The sequence below is a fragment of the Dipodomys ordii genome, unplaced genomic scaffold (assembly GCF_000151885.1).
Source record: "Dipodomys ordii isolate 6190 unplaced genomic scaffold, Dord_2.0 Scaffold48, whole genome shotgun sequence".
Lineage (NCBI taxonomy): Eukaryota > Metazoa > Chordata > Mammalia > Rodentia > Heteromyidae > Dipodomys > Dipodomys ordii.
Window position 1 is genome coordinate 13,315,367 of NW_012267264.1, and position 21,831 is coordinate 13,337,197.

The 21,831-nt window shown below is 36.4% G+C and overlaps 1 protein-coding gene across 3 annotated transcripts in view; it reads right to left on the reverse strand.

Moving 5' to 3' along the window:
- Phf14 (PHD finger protein 14) overlaps window positions 1–21,831 on the reverse strand; it is a 139,597-nt gene that overhangs the window by 90,748 nt on the left and 27,018 nt on the right. For all 3 annotated transcript variants that reach the window (XM_013020009.1, XM_013020010.1, XM_013020011.1), the window contains exons 6-14: window positions 18,447–18,558; window positions 16,283–16,420; window positions 10,437–10,583; window positions 9,546–9,816; window positions 9,115–9,221; window positions 7,611–7,706; window positions 5,149–5,252; window positions 3,401–3,532; window positions 1,431–1,599 (exon numbers count right to left, since the gene is read on the reverse strand). In XM_013020009.1, the coding sequence (XP_012875463.1) occupies window positions 1,431–1,599; window positions 3,401–3,532; window positions 5,149–5,252; window positions 7,611–7,706; window positions 9,115–9,221; window positions 9,546–9,816; window positions 10,437–10,583; window positions 16,283–16,420; window positions 18,447–18,558 (1,276 nt within the window). The remainder of the gene's footprint in view (window positions 1–1,430; window positions 1,600–3,400; window positions 3,533–5,148; window positions 5,253–7,610; window positions 7,707–9,114; window positions 9,222–9,545; window positions 9,817–10,436; window positions 10,584–16,282; window positions 16,421–18,446; window positions 18,559–21,831) is intronic.

Genomic DNA, 21,831 nt, shown 5'->3' on the forward strand with positions numbered 1-21,831 from the left:
TGGGAAGGGATGGGAAGGGGAAACAAAGGAGGAGGCTAAAATGCTTGATAAGAAATGTACTCATTATCTTGCCCATGTAATTGTAACCCCTCTGTACAGTATGTTCACAAAAAAATAAAATTTTAAATTAAAAAAAAGAAATGTACTCATTATCTTGCCATGTAATTGTAACCCCTCTGTATTTTCACAATAAAAAATAAATTAAAAAATAAATAAATAATAAAAATTGGCATTGAGGAAAAACTAAAAAGACATTATACATTTTACATGCATCATTTTGAAAAGGAAACAGCATCCACTGCTTCAATAAGCACATGTGGAAAACAAATGGATGAGACAGCAAAATGTAAAATGCAAACAGCCTAAAACTTGGCAAATATATAGCCTCTGTATATGCTGTAACCATAGTGCAGGAGACACAGGAAAACGTAAAACTCCGTTAGCAACAGTAGGAAGGTAAGAAAATATCTGCCAACCAAAAGAGCAAAAGAAAATCTAATGCTATATCCTCCCAAAAGAAAACTACATATTTTTGAAAATAAATTAACTACAACTAAGCGGACCAATTCATATGAACCTAGTCAAAATATTATTGGTCAACATATCATCTTAAGAGGAAAAAAGTTTGACCCCATTCACGTAAGACTCAAAATCTGAACATAAGCCATATATTACTTAAGAATACAGTTACATTTTGAAGAAAAAAACTAGAGAACAACCAATATAAAACTGAGAGAAGTAACTTCTGTGCTAGGCTAGCGCAACTGCCATGAGTTCACAGGAGGTACCCAAGGCTCGGATAAGGTCCTCTTTGAAGGTGTGGGGTGTGAAAGGTTAGGAATGTAATTCAGTTAAAAAATATGTGCCGAGCAAGGTCCTGAGCCCCATTCCTGGAACTGCCAAAGGGAGAAAGAAAACACTGTAGTAAGCTGAAGGATAGATATACTGAATGGAATATATACTGAATGGTAAGTATATATCCATTATTTTTATTATGCTTTTAACTGACCCTACAAACTATAAACTCAGATACGTGTATTTCATAATATAGAAAAAAATGTAAAAATTACCACTAGTAATACAGTTAGTTCTCTGGCTTTTTTTTTTCTTCTGTCAGTCGTGGGGCTTGAACTCTGGGCTTGGATGCTGTCCCTGTGCTCTTCAGCTCTGGTCGAGCACTCTACCGCTTGAGCCACAGCACCACTTTCGGTTTTCTAGTGGTTTACTGGAGATAAGAGTCTCACGGACTTTCCTGCCCGGACTGGCTTTGAACCGCGATCCTCAGATGTCAGCCTCCTGAGTAGCTAGGATTACAGGCGTGAGCCACCGGCGCCCGGCTAGATCTCTGGCTTCGAGTATATATTTGCCCTTTATCTTTCTCACATTTTGCCTCAGAAGATTACAATCATGATAAATATGGAACAAATTACCGTGTTTCTTATTGGAATCTTCTTGGGCTCTGGAGGCACATCCTGAGGAACAAATTTCACAGGCTCCTTAATCTGCCTCCTTGATCGCTTGGTCCCGTCTGGTAAGGTTTCCATAGCCATGTCTGCTTCCATGTCGCTGCTCCCTGCCTGGTCACATTCGGAGCACTGCCTGCAAATAGGAAGAAATACGGTCATATATTTATTATCTTCTAGCTTTAGCTGCAGTTTCATAAACAAAAGATGTATATATGTGAAGAATATAAACACACAGGGAGTGAGATAATAATGAAATACACAGGAAAACATGTATTCCTCTCAGAATGACTATCATGAATAGTAATATACACAATAATTTCAAATATACCCTAAGAACTATAAGAATACATGTAGCAATGCTACTTGTTTCTAAGTTAACAGCAATTAAAAACTGATTTAACACCTGATGCTATGCAAAACAAATGTACATAATCACCCAATGTGGAAGAAATAACTGTATTGCAAAGCTCACAGAACTCATAAATGTTATAGACCATGATAGACAATTTGTTCTATGAAAGTTAGAATGTGTTTGTGACTTTAACTAAGCATCACTATCCCACAATACTGTGAAATTTGGGAAATTATGTAACCACTTAATCACAATAAAAAATTTGAAAAAAAGACTGATTTAATCATGACTTTTCCTTGTGTGACATATGCTCAGAGTATATGTCTGAAAATTACACTCCTTTGTGGACTTTGATTCTCAGCCTTATCACAGTTGTCATAGCTTTGAACTCTTTGAACAAGTTGTGCTGAACATATCACCTAAAAAAAAAATTTCTAAAACTTTAGAAACTGTTAAAAAAAATACGTGGCAATTTGGATATTGACAATAACTATGGCAGCAGTGGAAACTTTGATAGAGTGGTAATGAGAAGCCCAACCTATAATATGTAATTATCAACTGCAATTTTATATTGGATTCTGTCATCAGGTTTGGCTTCTATGAGGCTGTGAAATATTAAAGACATTATACACTCAAATCAGAATACTAAATCCTCTGACCACTTCCCCCAGGAGTACAAACTAAATGAGCACACATGTACAAAGAAATGTTGACAGAGCTTACACATTGGATTTCAAAGGATAAAAGAAGTAATGGCATTTCAAATTTACTCCACACTTTGCTCTGAAGTCATCTTCTCTTCACACTCTTGTATTTAAAATGCTTCAGTGGCTCGCCAGTATCATGAGGATATGTAGTCCTTTTTAACAAGTTCTAATATCTTATTTCACTTTTTGTGCATGCCTTCACATTCATTTATTCATCCTTTCTATAGGGTATTATAATTATGCCCAGTCAAGTACTAAGAACTAAGGCTGCAGGAGTGAACAGATAAGCAACCTGTCTTAAAGTCAAATCTCTTGAGATGACAATTTGAATAGTAACATAAAGAAGTAAGAGAGGTACATGGCCCATTTAACATAGTATCAATTTTCAAATTTCTAAGCAGAAGAAAAAGACAAAGTCCTATGGATACAAAGATCTTGATTATAGGGCTGGGAAGGTGGCTCAGTGGTAGAGCGCATGCCTTGCATGCCAGAGGCCCTGGGTTCAATTCCTCAGCACCACATAAGCAAAAAGAAAAAAGCCGGAAGTGGCACTGTGGCTCAAATGGTAGAGCACTAGCCTTGAGCTGAAGAGCTGAGGTACAGCGCCCAGGCCCAGAATTCAGGCCCCACGACCAGACCCAAAAAAAATAAATTAAATAAATAAATAAAACACAAAGTTATTATACAATGCAATTATATATATATTCCAATAAAAATGCAAAAAATGCCTTGTTACATTTATAATAAATTATCATAATTATAATATATAAATATGAATTTTAAAATGTTCCAAATACTTTATTATGAATCAGTATAATACTTCTTGTTGTAGTGCTAGAAGTAACCCAGTTCAAAGCACCCTCCATCTTACTTACCAATAACTGTTTTTGGTCTTTCTTGGCATCCTAGTTAGAGGAGGATCTAGACATCCAAGATGGTAATGAAGTTTACAGGTATCACACAACAAAAGAAGATGTTGGTCATGGTTCTTCTTACAAATTCCACAACTTAGAATAAAAGCAGCAAATGAAGATTAGACTGTCATAGTGAAATACCCTTCACCATAACTTTTTTAAACTTTGTGAATTTTCATCTTGATTACATACTATTTCTATTTTCATAATTTATCTCATCACAGAGATCTTTTTACAATATTTGTAAATTAGTTCAGAATGCTTTGAGACTGTTAAAAATAGCTTTTTCTAAACTCCCTTTTCTTGATGTAATTAAAAACTTTACATGAAAAAAAAATGAGGTTTTAGCTTTTTTATTTTTTAGTCGGCCATGGGGCTTGAACTCTGGGCCTGGGTCTGTCCCTCAGCTCTTCAGCTCAAGGGTAGCACTCTACCACTTGAGCCACAGTGCCACTTCTGACCTTTTCTAGTTATGTGGTACTGAGGAATCGAACTCAGGGCCTCATGCAAGCGAGGCAAGCACTCTACCACTGAGCCACCTTCCTAGCCCAAGGTTTTAATTTTTTAGATACAAAAAGAAATGAGGCTTTTGTTTAGAGTTAGAAATATATATAGTCAGTTGTGGGGCTTGAACTCTGGGCCTGGGCACTGTCCTTGAGCTCTTCAACTCAAGGTAAGTGCTGCACCACTTGAGCTAAGGCACCACTTTCAATTTTTTGGTGGTTAATTGGAGGTAAGATTCTCATGGACTTTCCTGCCAGGGCTGGCTTTGAACCATGATCCTCAGATCTCAGCCTTTTGAGTAGCTAGTATTACAGGCATGAGCCACTGGCACCCAGCTTAGAAAGAAATATTATGAAAGCTTATGCTAACAAGTGAGCACAGAATGTAAAGAATAAAAATATTTCTAAAAGCTGGGCGCTGGTGGCTCACGCCTGTAATCCTAGCTACTCAGGAGGCTGAGATCTGAGGATCGCGGTTCAAAGCCAGCCTGGGCAGGAGAGACCGTGAGACTCCTATCTCCAATAAACCACCAGAAAACCGGAAGTGGCACTGTAGCTCAAGTGGTAGAGTGCTCGCCTTGAGCTGAAGAGCTGAGGGATAGCGCCCAAGCCCAGAGTTCAAGCCCCACAAACGACCAAAAAAAAAAAAATTCTAAAAACAAAATTATTGTTTCTGGGCATAAAGATAAAATTATACAAATTCAAATCTAAAATTCATCTTCAGTATCCACTACATACAAAGACAATAGATTCATAGGTGTATATAGGCTATCGATCATTACTTGCAAACAAGCGAAACTTTGTAACTCACTCAAGTAATATAAAATATAAATGTTCAGTCATTTTCATGTTAGTTAGCATTATTAAAAATAATCAATTACTAATTATAAGAAATGTTAAGTAAATGTAAATAATTAAATGTAAGATAGTAATCAAATTTTTAAGTAGTTCCGATTCCCTGAGTAAAACTCCTCATCATCTCTATCAAGCTTATACAAATGCATTTCCAGTTACTTATAGACACAAAAGTCATTTAACTTATTATATACCAGCAAAACTCTCCTCTACCATTCCCTGTAAAATAGTACTTGATAAAATGAGCTTCAAATGCATTTCACTTACATTCTAATTTGGACAAACTAAAATTAAGCATTAGTTTAAAAAAATCCACAGTATTAGTTATTCTATCACAATTTAATTACTTGCCTATAAAGTACAGTAGGAAGAGTAGATGCCTTTTGTGTGCCTCCTTCTTTTTTACTTGGTTTTCTCTCCTTGGGTGCTCGCAAAATTGCTGGTATGTTCAACTTCTATTGATTTGAACAAATGTAGTATATATTGTAAGAATTTAACAATAATGCAGTATTTTCCTAGATTTGGAACTCAAGCCACCTAAATATTCTAGGATTCTGAGAGGTAAATCTGTTTTATCAGTTACTATAATGGCAAAAATAAAATTACGTTTTGTTAAGCAGTTACTTCCATTAGAAACTTATAATTACATACTTTCATCAATTTTCTGTGACATGCTACAACAATATAAAACTTAAACTACTTTAGCTTAAAAAGAGAAAGATGAGGACAAGCATAAAGGAGGTTTGAAAAAGCGTAACACAGTACATTTGACAAAAAGAATATTAAGGCCGTTTATTTTCCTCAACATCCCCAGCCATATTGGTGCTCCATAGGTTAATTAGAAAAATTATCTTATTGGACCAAGCTCTCCAACAAAGCGGATGAGATTCTCTTTGGGTTTCTACTAATCTGTAGTATGTTGGCTTCTCAGACAGCAACCATCTATCAAAGTCATTTCTCAGTAGCCCAGTGGGCCCACATCTGTTCAGCCAACTGGAAAAAAAAAGTGTCATGCAAACAATACAAATGAATTCTACCTACACTGGGCATTTTACATTTTCACAAGGAAATTTGCAAACCTCTGCAAAGCTTATTTTATAAACGAAATCTCTTTTATAATAGGTATAGTTTACATTACATAAAAGATTCTTATGAGACAAATATGAAAATTAGGCCAAAAGGTAATATTAAAAAGGAAAATAAACTAAAATGTTGTATTCAACATTATCTTCACTAAATATAAAATATTATAATATTCCCAAATCCATCAACATCCTATTAATAGAAATAAAAGTTTATTTTACCAGACACAAAAAAGTCTTCATTCTCACCTTTTAAGACAAATTACTCTGATAACTCAGAATTATCAGTTCAGAATTATCTTAAAAGCTTTCCTGGCTCTATAAAATTATATATGGGCTATATTATGAATTTGACTCTTTGTACAGCTCTGAAACAAATACAGTGAAAAATAACTAAAAAGCCTCCTTCACAGTTAGGCACTGGTGGCTCAGGCCTGTAATCCTAGCTACTCAGGAGGCTGAGATCTGAGGATGATGGTTCAAAGCCAGCCTGTGCAGGAGTGTCCATAAGATTCTTATCTCCAATTATCCATCAGAAAACTGGAAGTGGTGCTGTGGTTCAAAGCAGTAAAATGCTAGCCTTGAGAAGAAAAGCTTAGGGACAGTGCCCAGGCCCAAGTTCAAGCCCAACCAAAAAAAAAAGGCTCCCTCAAAAAGGAAGCCAGTGGGCTTGGAAGTAGAGTGCTGTCTACCATGCATGATGCCCTGGGGTTTGATTCCTCAGTACCACATAAACAGAAAAGACAGAAGGGGTGCTGTGGCTCAAGTGGTAGAGTACTAGCCTTGAGCAAAAGAAGCTCAAGGGACAGCACCCAGGCCCTAAGTTCAAGTCCCAGGACTGGGGAAAAAAAAAAAGTGGCTTCATTTTCTACCACTTGAGCCACAGGCCCACATCTGGCTTTCTCTGTGTATGTGGTGCTGAGGAATCAAACCCAGGGCTTCACTCATGCAAGGCAAGCACTCTACCACTAAGGCTACCTTCCTGGCTCTGAAGCCACCTTTTATAGAGAAAGAAACACAGTCTGTGTCAACTATATTTTAAAAATATGTATTTGAAATTACTTGAAAAATTCTTAATTTATCAATTATACAGTAATAAAATGGCATTAAAAATTCCATTTTGCAATACATGTTTTTTCAACACCAAGAACTTTAGCAAACTAAAGGTATCTATGAATAAAGGACATTTTACCCCATGACAGTAATAGATACCACTGAAAGTTAAAAACTATACTTCGTAACATTTTAGTTAAGGGGGAAAAAAAAAACTATTTTACATAGCTCAAATTAATACAAAATCAATCTATCTAGTTCGCCCTGTAAGTTTTTTACCAAATAATATTAAAAAAGTGAAAAGTGAATAAAGTGCAAGAATAGGAAAGGAAAACTGTGACAAAGAGACTAAACTTGCTAAATTAAAGGAAAGGAGAAGGTAGTAGCAGAAACTCATGCTTCAAATCGAGGCTTATCACAAGTGACAGGTCAATCAGTTAGAGCAAATGAAAAAATCCCGCAAACAAGATAGCTGGTGAAACAACCAAATTAAGCCCCAGGTTCTCAGTAGGCAGCTTGCAATGCTCTAGATATGTTTCAGGAAGAAATCATTATCCCAGAAGATCAGGCCCTGATCAAACACAGTTCTTCAGTGAACACCGTGACAGTTGTGTCAAAAATCTGGATTTTGAAAGTCATATAGTAAGAATTGAGGAGAATAGTTGGAAATAAACTAACCTGCCCTGTGATTCGGCCTAATAAGGCCCAAATTCCTTGCCCTTCACTTCGAAGTTTGCCATTTAGATTTTGTAGTTCTTCTAAAGATTCACACAGCTACAAAGAATAGGTCAAATTAGTAAACTTCCTTAAGTAGAAATTTAAGGAATTTATAAATATCCCAAAATATTCACATTAATATCGCATATATTTTAATATAGTCACATAACAAACTACTGAGAAACCAAATGACACAAAGTCTAATAGGCCTAATCATTCTATTTTATGCTAGCATTTTAACTAATGATGATCTCTACAAATTTACACATTTTATTACAGTTTGCTGTAAGTTCACACACATTCTATTTTTTATGCTTCCATTAAGATGCATTTCCTTTATTTTCCCAATAAGTGAACAAAACTCACTGGGTTTTATGAGTTGGCCCAGATCACAGAACTACCAAGAATCTCCAGGCAATCCAAATCTGGTTCCGGTACAATATTTTTACCATTGTGTGAATAATACTTCAATTTATAATATAAATTTTTACCAAATTACATACCAGGGTTTTGCTTCTTTGTTTGTTTTTTGCTGTTTCTGGAGCTTGAACTCAGAGCCTGGGCACTGTCCCTGAGCTTTTATGCTCAATACTAGCACTCTTCTGCTTGAGCCACAGCTCTACCAAGAGCATTTTGTGTGTGTACTTTATCAGAGAAGGATCACACATATAATCCTGCCTGGGATGGCTTTGAACCACGATCCTCAGATCTGAGCCTTTTGAGTAGACAGGATTATAGACAGGGCCAATACCAACTTTAAATGTTCATTTTTCTTAAAATGTAGAATTTTATCTTTATCCCTCTATTTATGTACTAAATGTAAAGATGTACAACAGAAGGCATAGATGAAGTAGTAAAATGCGTGCCTAGCATGTAAAAGGTCTTGGGTTCAACACACAATAAAACACACAAAATAAACAAATAAATAAATAAGCTATATTTTTAAGAAAAGAGGGACAATAAAAAATAAATTAGCAAATAGTTTTTAATTGAAAGTATCATTACAATACAATTCAAGATTTTTAAAAACCTTAAAAATAAACTCGGAAATTTTTTACAAAGTTAAAAGCAGAAGCTCTGTAACATTAAGTATAGGTTAGGAATAAGAAATGTAGTCATACCTATTAGCCTCATACCCCAACTCTATGATTTGACAACTATATAGACAGGGGCAATTTATGTAATTTCTTCAGAACTTAGTTCCCTACCCTGGCAATTGGGTCAATAAGCATACCTACATTATAAAGTTAAGAGGAGGATGAAATGAGTTACTCTATGTAAAGTTGAGAATTATGCTTGGTACATACTAAGAAATAGTATTGATAATAAAGATAGCGAAGAGTTAGAAAAGAGATTAAAAGCATTAAAATGTGAAAATAAAACAAGTACAAATGCCATAAAAATTACAAAAGACATCATAAGTAAGATGTAACATATTATTCTGTGTACTGTGCAGCCAACTTACCTTATTATATTCTACATGAAGCTTTTCTTGCTCATTCTCTAATTTATCCTTTATATTCTTTTGTTCTGCCATGTTTTCCTGAATTTGAATCATGCGCATATTTCTCTCTATTTAAATTAAATATCCAAGTTTACTTTAGGTGCAAGTAAAAGCCAATATGAAAAACACAAAGAAACTAGCTATAGAAATAGGATTTAAAAAAAAAGAAATAGAAGGATAAAGCTACATTGTATAAAACTTCTATGTATACAAAAAACATGAATCTATTTTTTTCAAAGAAATCTACAAATTGGGAAAATAAACATGCTTTTTTAACATCTGTAATTTGGCTAATAATTCTCACAAAAAACGAATAGGTGCTAAACAGATATGTTCATTAACATGTTATTTCTAGTTTTTAAAAAAGTATATGTACCATTATCTATACTGACCAAAATAATAATTCACAAAATCAGCGGTGAGAGCAGGCTGCTTATGTTTTCTCCTTCCATCCACACTAGAACTAGTATCTGAATTGTCCACTGGAAAGATATCTGTACTGATTCCCATTAGTTCTGCTTTCCGCATCAATTTACGAATAGCCGAAGCACTACTAGTAAGGGGTCTAGGTAGTTTTTCCCTGGGAACCCAGGCCTGAGGTCTGGTAGAGCGAGCCAATTCTGCCTTGGCACGATATTGCTGAAGCCGAGCATTGATCCTTGCCTATAAAAGAAATGTACACAAATTTTAAAAGGTAATAACATGGAACACGCTATGTTTTTACTAGGAGAAAATAAAGATAACAAGAATCTCCTTTTGAGTACAAATGGCCCTTAAGATACAATACACAACTCAAGAGTTACAATAAACTAAATCTACACTTAGGATCAACTATCTTAATTTATGATTACAGTAGTAAAATAGTGAGTTGATTAAGCTGTAGTTGTTCTTCTCAATAACTGTAATATTCTCATATATTTAATATAAATATAAGAATATTTTGAATGATAGGCAAATCAGATCCCCTGGATAAATAAACATTAAGACTGACTGAAAGACAAGGACGTACTGAGCACATTTCACAATTTCCCTTCAGTCCCACTTTACAAGGTGGAAATATTCTTTATAATCAGCTATTCTCACAAGATGAAAACGAATGTCTTAAAAGTCAACCAACTATTTGCCTTAAGCACAGACTACTTTAGTTAGATATCTAACCAAATGGCATAATAATATTGCATATGGCCAGATCAAGGGGTCACATGTCATTGGCAAACACACCAAATTCTGAAATCTATAATCTGAAGAAAAAAAATCAACAAGTGTTGGCATGATTCCCATACCTGTGCTTCTGGTGACAGTTGTTTCTCTCTCTCTTGCAGAGACATTTTACAATAGGATTGTAGAGCCAAGTAGTTTTTTCTCTTCCACTTCCTGTCTAACCTATCTGCATGTTGCTTACAATAAGCAAAAAAGGGATCTGCTATATCCTATACAAAAAAAGGAGGTAAAGTGAATAATTTTATTCCATTTATCATAGTAAACCTACTGCAAAATGATTTCCTTTTTGAAATATTACCTTTGAAGTATTACCTTCCTAATAAATTGCAAATGTTATTTGTATGATCTATGATAAAGTTAACTGCTTTTGAAACATAATTATATATTAACTTCCAATTAGAAATTTCAAATTAGCAATCATTTTCTTTCTAAGGCCTTGTAGAAGAAAGCATAGGAGTATACCTCAACAGTACAGCACTTGTCTGGTATGCTCAAGGATCTAAGTTTGATTCCCAGTACCATAAATAGATAAAATTACAAGTAGCTATTACAGAAAGGGATAGGGGAAACACAAGAGCTTCTGGACACAGTTTGAAACTTTCTAAGATCCAGAAACACACACACACACACACACACACACAAATCAAAAATAGATAGGATTGCATCAAATTTTAAAATTTCTGCATGACAAAGTCCAAAACTAAAAAGCTAAATAGGAAGCCCACAGAAGGGAGACTTTTACCAGCTACACATCAGACAAGAGCCTTCCAGAATGTACTCAGAGCTTAGAAAATTAAATCCTAAAAAGTTAAACCCTCAAAGAAAAAGCAGCTCAATTAATAAATGAGCTAAAGACAACCAAGACTTCTCAGAAGAAGTAAAAAATGGCCAATAGACACCTGAAGAAATGCTTAACATCTCTGGCTGGCCATAAAGAAAATACAAATCAAAACAACAATGAGATTCCATCTCACCACAGTTACCATGGCTATAATCCAGAAAACAAACAGCAAATGCTGGTGGGGATGTGGCAAAAGGGAACTCTACTACGCTGATGGTGGGAATGTAAATTTGTTCAACAACTCTGGAAAGCAGTATGGAGGTTCCTCAAAAGACTAACCTTAGAACTTCCCTATGACCCAGTAATTCTAGTCCTGGGCATTCATGTTTATTGAAACACTATACCGAATCTAAACCAAGGAACTCAACCTATGTGTCCATCAACAGATAAATGGGTCAAGAAAATGTGGTATGCATACATATGGAGTGTTATTGAGCCATAAGGAAGAATAAAATTATGTCATTTGCAAGAAAATGACTGCTTTTGAACCTCGATCCACCAAGTCTCAGGCTCCTGAGAATCTAAGATTATAGGATGAAGCACTAATGCCCAGCTATTTTTTCAGTCTCAGTTTCTTCCTTCTGTACTTTAATGCCTGCTTTAATTTGGTGTACATTCTTGGAAAGGCCACGTGAATGGAAGTAAACTGGCGCCTTCTTAAGCTTGCTATGGCAAGCTATCAAGTTGCTCACTTACTTCCCAATTTTTCTCTTCCCACAGTTTCTATTTTGCAGAGCTCCTTTACTTTGAGAGAAACTGAAGGTAGCAGGTTTTACTTTCCCAGTCTTTCACTGGTAACAGTGACCATAATAACTCTTTTGGCACATAAGATGATCAGAAACTCTCCTGGGTATAGACATATGAGAGAAGTTTTCACTCCTAATAATAAAAAAAGTCCCTGAATGGTAAATAGAGTAGGTGAGGATTTCTCACCATAGCTTCCAGAGGCTTTGGGCCTACATTTCCCAAGAACTAGTATTCACCTAGTTGAGCAAATTCAAGAAAGTTCATTTGAGTCTTCTATACATGGGCTACCTTAGGTAGCCTTGAGACTAGATACGCATGCATGGCCTATGAAGCCATTCTACCCAAGTGCTACTTTATCTGCTAAACAGTGGGATATTATGTTGTTATGACTTTGGAATTACAGAGTTATGAGTCAGGAGTTGGGAGAATGTGAACCTGTGGGTAGAATAAAGCTGATGTTCCTATGTAGTCTGTGAGTCTGTGCTGTGATGAACCAATACACAGTGTGTTCTTATACTGTGGGCTGATGTCGCTGATGCTGGTACTGATTGCTACAGCTGCTGCTGCTGATTATGATGATGAATTTGTGAATACAAGAGCTTATGAATAAAATTATAACTTCCCATCCGTACCATACCTCGAATCTTCTTTGGCCTGCCCAAAAGTGAGAACCTGAGAACCACCCACAACACACCCAGCCCCTTTCCTCCTTTTCTACTTAAATGCTACAATGCAACGTTTACTTATTTCAATCATGTTGGGAAAATGAGGCAAGAAGTTTAAGAAGAACAAAACAAAATAAAACAAAACAAAATACATAAACTGGGTGCTGGTGGCTCACACCTGTAATCCTAACTATTCAGGAGGCTGAAATCTGAGGATCATGGTTCAAAGACAGCCCAGACAGGAAAGTCCATGAGTCTCATCTCCAATTAGCCACCAGAAAACCAGAAGTGGGGATGTGGCTCAAAATTGTAGAGGACTAGCCTTGAGCAAAAAAGAGCTCAGGGAAAGCACCCTGAGTTGAAGTCCCACAACCAAGAAAACAAACAAACAAAAAAAAACAACAGGTAAATAAACTAAAAAATATATATAAGAAAGTAAAAGAGGAACCTGAAACCAGTAGCTCACACCTGTAATCTTAGATATTCAAGAAGCTAAGATCTGGAAGACTGCAGTGGAAGCCAGCCCTGGCAGAAAACTCCGGGAAACTCAATCTCCAACTAAACACCAAAATGTCAGGCTGGAGGTATGTCTCAAATGGTAGAGCATCAACCATGAGCAAGAAAACTAAGTGAGAGCACAAAGCCCTAGGTTCAAACCTTTGTACTGGAAAAAAAAAAAAAAAAGGAGAGATGGAGGATTTCAGAATAAAAGAAAATAAAACTTATTCTGGATCATTAAGTAAGCTACTGAAGTTTAAGCAAACTCAGGGTTTAGGTTTGTTTGTTTGTGTTTTAGCATTTGATGGTTAATGGACTGTGAAAGCCACTGTACTTAAGTATTCTATTATCTGACACTTAAAACCTGGGAGAAATATTCAACAGCTTGTAATAAAAGGCTAGCAATCAAAACATACATTTTAAAGCCTCATGTGCAATGGTAAGAGTAGACTAAAAATTTGGCTCTGAAATTTTCAGAAACTTGAAAAGGTTAATGTAATCAGTTACCCATTTAGAATAGTCATACACCAATAACCAAGCCGTTTATTAATCAACCACAGAATATACTTCACATAAAGGCCCACTCAAAATCCCAGAGTTATTTTCAGATGAAGACATGAGAGTCAACAGATGTAAAAACAAACATTTTCACAGGTTCTTTTCTCTATCTTAAGACAGAACTTGTAGCAGTGTGGCCTTCCTCCTTTCTCTAGAGGAGGATTATTGGCAAAGTCCACTCTCATCTGCATAAGTAAATACTATCACAAATTTTCTTATCTCCTGTTTGTTTTCCTGAAAGCTCAATAGCTCTTATAAAGCCATTTCTCTCCATTCCCTCTTCTTTGTAAAGCTTGGATGATTACCTTTTCACTTTTGCTTTGTAGAGAATCTCCTGTATAAATATGTAGATTTCTGCATAAATATGTGAGTAAGAATCTTTCTCTTCTCTCACTAATCTGTCATTTGTCATTTTAAGCCACAGTCCTCTAATTAAAAACCTAAGGAGACAGAGAAAAAGGCTTTCCTCCCCAATCTATTATTAGAAAAAAAAAAAAAAACTGAAAGGTACTAACCTAATGTACTGAAAACTTGGCTTACTCATATTATCAGTTAATACAAAAGAAACACAGTGGTTTTCAATAAGATAATAATGTAAGAAAAAGGAAAACTCTGACAATGAATTTATCCAAGAGAATGACAAAATTTGACTTAGACCTTAATTTTGTACTGGCTGTGCAAAACATAGCAACAGGAATTGGCAAACTACAACTTTGGCAGCCAAAACTTGCCCTACCTGTTTTTATAAAGTTTTATTTATTATATTGGGATGTAGCTATTCCATTCATTTAATGGTCTATGGCTGCTTTCATGCTACAATGTTAAAGTACCTAGACATAAATTAGAAATCTACAAAGCTTAAAATATTTTCAATCTAGCTCTATATAACAGCAGAATATATTCTCTGCTGGAGAAAAGCTAAAGGAAGAAGACTAAGAATTAATTCAGGAGACAAAGGATGACTTGGACTATGTCACAGCAATAAGTTTCTAAGGAGGCACCAAAACCTGAAAATACTCTTGAGAGGATATAGTGTGTGAGAGAAATTAGCCTAAGTTAAGGACTGTCCAGTTAATCTAGGATAACTTAAAATATAAAATAAATTATCATAAGCATATTAGGCAGGGCTATATAAAAGCCCCTGAAACTTACTAAATATGTTATTTGACAAACTTATTCAAAATTATTTGATCTACCAAGAGCTCATTGCTGTTAGTCCTGATACTGAAGTATCAATACAGTAGCCAAAGATCTCATTTGAGCCCTTTAAATTTAATCCATAAATGACTCAACCTTCTATACCAAGGTTGCAAAAAAGAAAAAAAATCAATAAAATCTATAAATAATCTTACCCTGTTACACTGTTTGAAAGAGAATTTTCTAAATAACAGTATAATGTAATAGTTCTGTGATTAATTTGTGTGTGTGGTGTGTGTGTCTGTGTGCCCATTCTAGGGCTTGAACTCAGGGCCTGGGGCAGTGTCCATGAACTTCTTTTGCTCAATTTTAGTGCTCTACCACTTGAGCCCCAGCTCCACTTCCAGCTTTATGGTAGTTAACTGGAGATAAGTGTCTCACAGACTTTCTTATTTGGGCTGGCTTCAAACTATGACCCTCAGATCTCAGCCTCCTATAGTCATGAACCACTGGTACCCAGCTGTAATCACAGAAGAAACTCCTATGCAGGCTTAGACCTATTTTATAAAACATTGAGTTCCATCCATCGTAAGTGAATACATGCTATAGCTCAGCTATAAGAATTCATAGAGAGCCAAGCAAAAGCCTGTGCCACCACACTCAGTTTTTATTGGCTAAAATGAAGTTTCATTAACTTTTCTCCCAAGCTAACCTTGAAACCTAGTACTGTCAAAAAAAAAAAATTAAGCTGGAGCTGGTGGTTCAAGCTTATAATCCTAGCTACTCAGGAGGCTGAGATCTGAGAATTGAGATTCAAAGCCAGCCTGGCAAGAAAGTCCATGAGACTCTTATCTCCAGTAAACCACCAGAAAACTGGAAGTGACGCTGTGGATCAAGTGGCAGAGGGCTCACCTTGAGCTGAAGAGCGCAGGGGCAGTGTCCAAGCCCAGAGTTCAAGCCCCACAGCCAACAAATAATAATAACAATAACAATAATAATAATGATAATAAAATATTAAGATTTCCAAAAGTCAAACAAGTTTGAAGAGACAAAACTCATAGCTATTTACTTTTTTTTTTTTTTTTCTTGTCATGGGGCTTGAACTCTGGGCCTGGGCGCTGTCCCTAGCTCTTCAGCTCAAGGCAAATGCTCTACCACTTGAACCACAGTGCCATTTCCGGTTTTCTGGTAGTTTATTAGAGATAAGCATCTCACAGATTTCTCCTGCCTGGGCAGGAACCACAATCATCAGATCTCAGCCTCCTGAGTAGCTAGGATTACAGGTCTGAGCCACCATCACCCAGCAGCTATTCACTTTTGAAGTTCTAGATCAATGATGAAGATAAAGATGTTAAGAATAAGCTTTAAGTTGTTATTTATGCTTTACACCTGTTACATGACTAAACAAACTCATGAGAAGTCTAATGAACACATTCATCAACCAAGAGTTACATAAACTTACCTCTTCTGCAGCTGCCTCTGAAAGTAGACCTTCTTTCTGAGCACAGGTCACATGAAAATAGGCTCTGCACATGCCAGCATCACAGCTAATGCAAACCCCAGTCCTAGCAAAGCGAGGGTCTTCACAAAAGCTACATTCCTATGAAAGAATAATAAAAATAAATACTTAGAGCAAAAATATTTACCCAAAGACTGTATCTTGTATAAAGCATCCATTAAATATTTAAAATACTAATCAAATAGTGAACCAATTGGGTACTGATACAAACTGTAGGCAAGCCAAGTATTTATAGGAAAATAGACATTCTTTATATAGTTCCAGTAAGCCAAAACTCAACTGGTGTAATAATGATAATAACAATTAATATTACTTTAGGATTATGTGCCACGTATTAGTCCAAGCATTTTACATACATGTGAGAAAATAGAGGTGAAGATGAGTTAACATACCTATTCAAAATATCAAAGAAAGTTATAGGGAGTGAAGTTGCAACCCAGCACTATGTGACTAGTCTATGATAACATTATCACTTGGAAAATTAGAAAACATCCACACAAAACTCTAGGCGCTGCAACGAAACAAACTATCCCTTTTCAAAAAAATACCCTGAAAAGCTAGGCACTTGCCTGGTGCCAGTGGCTCATGCTGGTAATCCTAGCTACTCAGGAGGCTAAGATCTGAGGATCACAGTTCAAAGCCAGCCTGGGCAGAAAAGTCCATGAGACTCATCTCCATTAACCACCAGAATACTGGAGGGGGCACTGTGGATCAAACAGTAAAGCTCTCATTTTGTGCTGAATAGCTGAAGGAGTGCCTAGGCCCAGAGTTCAAGCCCCATGACCAACCACAACCAAAAAAGCTAGGCCCTGGTGGCTCACATTTGTAATTTTAACTACTTAGGAGGCTGAGCTCTCAGGATCACAGTTCAAAGACAGCCCAGGCAAGGCCATGAGACTCTGATCTCCAATTAACTACCAAAAAAGCCAGAAGCTGAGTGGTTCAAGAGGTCAAGTGCTAGCCTTGAGCACAAAAATTCAGTGACAACACCCGGGTCCTGAGTTCAAGCTCCAAGACAAAAAAATAAAAAATATTTTAAAAAGTAGGCATTTTTTATAGCAACCTAAAAGCACTAGGACATCTCTTTATCCCAACTTTAATATATTATTGATGTTATTAAAGAGTTTTTCTTTCCAATTTTGTAAAAGACAGTAATTGAAAGAATGAATTCATGTCTAATTAGCTTTAGCGGTCTTAGGCTGCTTGTAGCAGCCAAAGTACTAAGTTCTGCTTGTACTTGGATGTAAAATAATATGTGGCATTTACAATTATTTATAATCCTGCCAAGGGTTGATAAACTCTTAAGGCTAAGAATCACTTACTAGACAGAAGTTTATATAGTCATAAAAATTAAATTCTTGAAACCTGAGTAAAATAAAAACATACTCCTTATATTCTTGTTGTTTGTATGTCCATGTGTACATGTTTTAAAGTTTGATAAATTATACTCCAAACGTATAAATCCAGGACTGAACTGAGCATGGTGGCATGGCCTATACTCCTAACACTTGAAAGGCTGAGGCAGGAGAATCATGAGATAAGGCCAGCCTGGGCTATAAAGGGAAATCCTGTCTCAGAGACAAAAATAAAATTTTTAAAAAATAGGATACAATTTGATCCAACTAGTTATACAAAGGCTCAGCTCTCTGTATTTGATAGTGTGTCACAAGCCAGGGAAAAAATCAATAATTTCAAGTATCATTTTACTAAATTAAGAACACATGGAAGGATTCATGCATTACTTGCTTTCTAGGAAATCTATCAGTAACAATGATGTCATATTACAGACTCAGCAAAGAGCATGATCATTAATATGCACATCTTAAAAGCCCTAGACACTAACAGTAAAAAATTCTCTGGGGGCTGGGAAGGTGGCTCAGTGGTGGAGCGCTTGTCTTGCATGCATGAGGCCCTGGGTTCAATTCCTCAGCACCACATAAGCAAAAAAGAAAAAAGCCGGAAGTGGCACCGTGGCTCAAGTGGTAGAGCACTAGCCTTGAGCTGAAGAGCTGAGGGACAGCACCCAGGCCCAGAGTTCAGGCCCCACGACCAGACCCAAAAAAAAAAGAAATTTCTGTTCAGAGAATCATAGATGTTTTTGCCTTACCTTCGCACCATATTTGGAATAGTTCATTTCTGTAAGCGTTACTGGTCTCAATTTGTCAATATCTCCAAAGGCTACCCCAGGAACATAGAGGGCACAAACAATGTGAACCCATCTAGTGGAGAGAAGATATGGTTTTGCTATCAATCCGTTCATGAGATTCTCACATGGAAAACAAACACAGAAAACATGTGACATCTTAAATGACTACTGAAACAATTCTGTGATCTCATGTTAAACACTCAATTTCAGTCACATAAGAGAATACGCAACATCTATAGAATAATAGCAGTCCGTTATACAAAAATGACTGCAATTTAGCCAAAAACTTAAGATTTCGCTTAAAATCCAAGGCAGTTTATTATTGTTCTTAAATAGTTGCATGGTAGCCGGGCGCCGGTGGCTCACACCTGTAATCCTAGCTACTCAGGAGGCTGAGATCTTAGGATCATGGTTCAAAGCCAGCCAGGGCAGGAAAGTCCATGAGACTTATCTCCTATAAACCACTAGAAAACTGGAAGTGGCTCTATGACTCAAGCAGTAGAGCACTTGCCTTGAGCTGAAGAGTTCAGGGACAGCGCCCAAGCCCAGAGTTCAAGCCCCACGACCAAAAAAAAAAAAAAAAAGTTGCATGGGAGTACAATTCAAATAAAATAAAGCATCATTTTCAAGTGCATAGAATAATATTCACATTCATTATTATAAGAACTTCTAAATTTAAGGAACTTAAATTAAGAGCTGTGAAGTTAATCTGTGATCATTAGGTATAGTTACTAATAGTTGGTCATTCTTTTCCAAAAGCTGAAGCTGTTGGATAATCCTTACAAACTTATTTTAACAGTTTCAGTGTAGAGGTTGACCTTCTTCTCAGGTAAAAGTAGTTTGCTGGAAGAAGGTATGGAAAAATAATAATTACTCATCTGAGTTGAGTGCTGGTGGCTCATGCCTGTAATTCTAGCTACGCAGGAGGCTGAGATATATGGATCACAGTCCAAAGCCAGCCAGGCAGGAACATCCAGTGAGAGCTCTATCTCCAGTTTACCACCAGAAATGGAGATGTGGCTCAAAGTGATAGAGCACTAGCCTTGAGCAGAAAAGCCCCAGGGCAGCACCCAGACCCTGAGTTCAAGCCCCAGGATTGACCAAAAAAAAAAAAAATAGTCATCTGTTAACTATACAGTTTATATACTAAAATTTATATGCCTTATATGCATATAAATATACTCTTCAAGTCTGAATAATGCTGAAACACTAAATGAAGTGTTCAATGTGCTGAAAAAATGGATTAGTATTTCATTTTTTAAAAAAATGATCTGGCCAGGCACCTGTGGCTCACGCATGTAATCCTAGCTACTCAGAAGGCTGAGATCACAGTTCAAAGCCAGCCTGGGTAGGAAAAGTCCATGAGACTCTTACCTCCATAAACCACTGGAAAGCCGGCTGTGGCTCAAGCGGTAGAGCGCTGGCCTTGAGCTGAAGAGCACAAGACAGCGCCCAAGCCCAGAGTTCAAGCCCCACAACCGACCAAAAAAAAAAAAAAAAGAATTAAAGTGAGCCTGGCATGGTGGCTCACACCCATAATCCTAGCTACTGGAGGCTGGGACCTAAGGCAGCCTGGTCAGACTCTTATGTCTAATTAGCCACCAGAAAATCCAAAGTGATGATGTGGCTCAAGTGGTAGAGGGCTCGCCTTGAGCTGAAGAGTTAAAATGGTTTGAAAACTATATGATTCTGGTTTTCTGATACACTATCAGTTTTAATGGACTACATAATCATTCAATACTGAAGAAAACAGTTACAAATCTTTTTAAAAAAAATACTATCATTTTTTACTGAGGGAAAAAAAATCCAAGGTTTTGAGATTTTCTTGATAGAGCATTTTAATCCAACCTCCCAAATGCATCCTGTAGAGTTCAATATAAAGATACACATCTTCAACAAGCAGCTGCTTTCTCAATTTAATTTACGCAGTTTCTTCATGCTCCACTGATGTATTAAATGTCGCTGTACTCTGTAGGAGTTTATCTTTGATAAACCCAACAGCTGGCTGCTTCCTTCATACTGACCTTCTTAAAATGCTTGAGAACAAGTCACACAAGTAGTGCAGATTTAAGCTGCCATTTCAGAGTGATTGGCACATCAGTGTATCACTTCACCTACCCACTCATGTGAGGAAACCACAGTGCGTCCTTATTAAAATACATACCAAAGCCAAGACAAAATAAAATCATTCCTAATAGGATTTAGGCCCATTTTAAACCAATAAATAGTCTTTTGTTCACTTGTTTATCATGAACATACTTTAGAACTTTGTAATTAAGAAAAGTTGGGTAAACAACAAGACAAGAAATCTTCCTTGTTATTTTACCATCAGCATTATGATGACAGATGTTGACTGAGGAGTGAAAAGCAAACATCTTATGAACCACCCAAAAAAGTTGCAATTGTCATTTTAGCATAGAAACTGTTTAATATATCCTTTTAAATTTATGTATCTTAATAAAGCAAACTAAGACTAGTACCATACTTCACAGAAGACTCTCATTTTAGAATAAAAATGATATTAATAAATCAAATTGTCATGGGTGCTTAAAAGCTGCTTTTGCTAAAAATTTGCACTGACTAGTTAACATGGACCTACAAATTAGATAAAACTAGAAGAAAAGCAAGGCACCCCAGCATCTTCCATTTTATATCTCTATGGTTTTCCCTGAGCCATTCTCTCCTGCATAAACTTCAGAGCCATCTTAGAAGCCAAGAAGGAGCCTATAGGAGACTGAACAACCTGCCAGGTATCAATAACTTAACAAAGCCTAAAACAATAGTCAGACCACTCTGTCACCACCTCTGACAATCTGAACAAAGCCATCTCTGACCACAAAGACACACCTGCCACTGGGACTATTTAACCATGAGTCCTTTTTGTCCCCTCCCCCAACTAATTCTTTGTCTATTAAACCTATAATTCAAGTCGTGCCCCAAAGATGGCTGACAATATGCCAGCAAACTATCTTGTTGTAGGCTGCCGTGTCCTGTTATAAATCTCCTATCTCTACTTTTCACCAAATCTCTGTATTTGGCATATAGGGACTGAATGTCTGAGTCTATAATACAAACTACAAATTTATGTCAATATAATGAATCATTTATCTATTTCCACTTTTTTAGATGAGGAAGAAGAGGAACAATTTTCAGCCCTTTAGATAAGACCCCTATGTCATTTCACAAATTGGAGGACAATCTTCAAGGATATAAAATAGTAGGATATTTCTGTTTCCTACAAGCAGGTCAACAGGATCACTTAGATAAAGTAAAATATTTTCCCTAAAAAAAAAAAATGAGATTAAAATTACAGTAACAAGAATGTCCTACTGGCTTTCCCACATCT